The sequence below is a fragment of the Aplysia californica genome, unplaced genomic scaffold, assembly GCF_000002075.1.
Source record: "Aplysia californica isolate F4 #8 unplaced genomic scaffold, AplCal3.0 scaffold01045, whole genome shotgun sequence".
Classification (NCBI taxonomy): Eukaryota; Metazoa; Mollusca; class Gastropoda; order Aplysiida; family Aplysiidae; genus Aplysia; species Aplysia californica.
This window is the reverse complement of record NW_004798315.1, coordinates 136903-140692: the sequence shown is the minus strand read 5'-3', so window position 1 is coordinate 140692 and position 3790 is coordinate 136903. Positions and strand designations below refer to the sequence as shown.

The window sequence follows — 3790 nt, the reverse complement described above, 5'->3', positions numbered from 1 at the left end:
TATAGTGATAATAAGCAGTTTAATAGTCTAACCCCCCCCCCCCCTTTCCCCCTTCAGACAGCAGTCTAGGTGTTTTAAACACTACAAAACCGAGGCATGGATTAGTCTCCACTAAGCAATGAAAACATGCTACAGGAATCGCTCTTAAAACTTTGCATTCACACAGCCAGGAGTACACGGGGATCAGATGGGTGGTCACTGGAGTGTGTCCTTGAGCAAGACACGACAACCCCAGCTCAAAATACAGGGCACTGCACAGTGGCGACCGACAGTGGCATTGTTTGCAAACTGTTCTGTATTTGTGTAATAGTGTGTATTTATGTATGTATTTATAATTTATGCATGTATGTATTTATGTATGTACGTATTTATTACTATGTATTTATGTATGTATGTATGTTTGCCATTGTAAAACAAAGTGCCCTTCTGGGACAAATAAAAGTGTAATTTATTATTACTATTATTATTATTTTAAAATACCCCATCTGGTCACTCAGCCAGGAGAGTGACTACAACAGACTTCTTGGGCCTGGCCCAGAACTATGCCAGGTGACCGGAACGGATCATTTTCAGCGTCGCAATATTGCGCCAAGTGACTGTAAAGTGTTAAAAACCTCAGCAAAAACTTACTTTAATTTTGCGGCAGAAATGGCCCTCATCTCATCCTCCGTCTCGCTGGCAGTCTGTTGGTGGGAGGCGGGCCTCCTTGTTTTTGCAGGGCTCTGATTGGCTGCGTCCCCTCCAGCGGAGCTCCTCCTACTTACTGGCTTGGAAGGTGATTGGTTCACAGCGCGAGGGGTGGAGACATCGGTCACTGGATGGACAAAAGAATGCCTGTTTATTCCCTTTTGCAACTCTTTGGAGAAACAGTTCCTGGCCACAAATACACTGTTTGGTTACGCTCGTGTGAGTGAGTTGTGCATCCTTTCGTTTTAGCAAGGTTTACGGCGCTCGCAACTGCATAAGTTCATATGAGCGCCAAGGGGTGGATGTCAACAGAGAAGTCCAAACGGGAAATCAGGCTTACTCTGCTCACCTCTCTAGTCTCAACAGCACAAAGTCTGCTTCGACTATCAAGACACCCCAGAAATAGCGGGTCACAAGAGAGTGACAAGCATACAAAAGAGGTAGAGGAAAAATGATGATAGTAAGGGTGAGGAAAAAAAAAGCAGCAATTCCTCTTAAGTTATTCCGGCACAGTATGAGCATGACATTGATAAATCGGTTGGGAATGGCCTAAAGACACCCTCTTGTTCTTGTTCTTGTTTCAGGAAGCAACATCCCTGCACTTCAGACATGTTCATTGATGCTCCGTTGCTCTCTCCAAAATGTTGCCGAGGGTCCTTCTACTGATTGTGCCAGTGCACAAGTAGCACTGCCCTCAGGGGGGGATCAGAATGTTTTTTCTAACTTACGCTATACGCCAGGAAGGGGGGGGCTAGTTGTGCATCGTTGTATAGATGTATATGTATCATTGAACATTAAAATGCAATGACTGCATCTCTGAGTTGACGCTGAATCCTTGTATAGCTGTCTCCGTGGTTTTATGCAAGAAAAATTGTGAAATTATGCAAACTGAGCCCAAAAATGTGAAATTATGCGATTCTGTTAATTTCAACAAAGAATGATAAAAGAAAATAATCAGAAATTATGCAAAAAATTATCAAATTTTGCTAAATTATGCGGGGTGCATATAACCACGGGGACAGGTATACTGATGTTGGGGTATGGTATATCCACCAAAGATCTCCCTCTTGGACCAATCAAGTCCTCAATCTTAGTTGATCTTATCTAGGGTTCCCAATTCTAAAGGTCTCAATGTCTTACATCCCCAACGTCATGACTAGGATAAATTAGGAGACAGGCTAGCGGGTGGTTGGCGGGTGCTCTGCTGTGGTTTGCTCCTTCTTTTCTACCAAACATTTATCATCCTTATCTCTCCTCCTTCTATTTCCTGTTTGTTACTCTCTTGTAACACCTCTAATCTCCGGCACTTATATGACCTTATTGTGTTGCAAGTTCCGTAAAACTCTTACTTAAACTAAAGGAGGCAGGCTGCTTCCACTCTGCCTGGCAAAGCTACCACTGGCAGAATCGGCTACAGCTGCTACATCCCAGTAGACAGATGGAGATACTTTTTTTTTTTTTTAAACCCACAAGTAGGAATCAAACTAATATTGCTTGCATGTCACAGTAATGAACTCACCACTACACCACAGACACCCGTAAATTATAGTCTCAACAGAAGAGGAATGAGATCAGAATTATGTTTTCAACAGGGGAACACAAGAGAACATGATAGACAGTTGATTAACCACTAAAAAACGACAAACTGGAAAAGACAGTAAGGAAAATGTCTTCCTTAGAACAAGCCAAAAAGTTGAATTTTGCTATAAGTGGCACGACGCGGTGGAATCAGGCGCTCGTCAATTTTGGGGCATACGGAGTTATAGGTATAATCTTAAAGCGTGTTAATTTGCCTTGCTCTTGCTGAAAAAAAATTATCTATTTATCTTGGAAACAATTCCACATATTTGAGATTGAAGGAGGTGGGGGTCACCTGGCTTAAGAGGTAAAATTAGCGAGAAAATGGCCACCAAAGTTGATTTATTTCCTTAGCCTGAGAGTCTGTGGAAGCTGAAAATTTAAGTCTTTTATACCTTTAATCGATGTTTTTGAGTAAAACTCACTCAGAAATGTGTTCTTTAAAGGGCATGAAATGTGTTGAGCCAAAAAACAAAAATTCGATAAAAATTACCAAACTTGCGGAAAAATGCCGGTTTCTTGACTTTCCTTATTTTGACGAGCGCCTGATTTCACCACGATGCCTCACAATAAAGTAAAAAAAACAAAAAAACGAAAAGGACAGAACAAAAAAAAGAAAGAAGGACAAAAAAAAGGGGGGGAGGTTAGAGAAATAGAGGAATCTTGCAAGTAGAAGTGTAGACCTGTGTTTGTTCAAGGCTGAGATACAGAAAGTTCTTTTAATCTGAGTACAGAAAAGCACAAGTGCATTATTGAAACGATCAATGGTCATTTATAGCAGGAGGAAAAAAAAAAAAGAACCAATCAGTGACACCCTCCAACCACCCGCAAGATAAAGAAGAAGGTTCCCCCTCATCCTCACCGTCACTGTCTTCCTCCAGCGTGGCGTCCAGCGACACCTCCCTCTTCTCCTCTTTCCTCCTTGTCTTGGGCCGCACTCCTCCCCCCTCCCCTCTCCCTCTCCCTCTCTGCATGCTCATGTCACTCTCCAGGGTCTCCATCGTGTCCTCCTCTCCGTCGTAGCTCTCCTCCCCTCTCCTTCTTTCTCTCACTCCTTGCCCTGTCAAACACAACAACGACACCTCAATAAGTCAAGCAAAATTGACTCTGACTGTTTATTAAAGTCAAAAGAAGCTTTTGAGTTAGTAAAGTTTTACGGCGCTCGCAACTGCATTAGGTCATAATAATGAGCGCCAAGGAGTGGATGTCAACAGAGAAGTCCCAAATAGAGAATCAGACTTAGACTGCTCACCTCTCTAGCTTCAACAGCACAAAGTCTGCTTCGACTATCAAGGCACCCCGAAAATAGCAGGTCACAAGAGAGAGACAAACATGCTAAAGAAGTAGAGGGAAAATGACGATAGTAAGGATGAGGAAAGAAAAAATCAGCTCAATGGGCCAGGCAAAATTGCCTTAGATTCTTTATTAAAGTCAAAAGAAGCACATTGATAGTATTACAGTGATACTGTGCAGACAGACAGACAGACAGACAGACAGACAGACAGACAGACAGACAGACAGACAG

The 3790-nt window shown here is 42.5% G+C and overlaps 1 protein-coding gene across 1 annotated transcript in view; it reads right to left on the bottom strand.

Annotated features, from left to right (window-relative positions):
* LOC101858143 (serine/arginine repetitive matrix protein 2) overlaps positions 1–3268 on the bottom strand; it is a gene marked incomplete at its 3' end in the record, with an annotated part of 16237 nt that extends 12969 nt beyond the window's left edge. Inside the window, 2 exon segments of the mRNA XM_013089789.2 lie at positions 631–814; positions 3128–3268. Of these exon segments, the coding sequence (XP_012945243.1) occupies positions 631–814; positions 3128–3266 (323 nt within the window).
* Between the last annotated feature and the right edge of the window lie 522 nt (positions 3269–3790).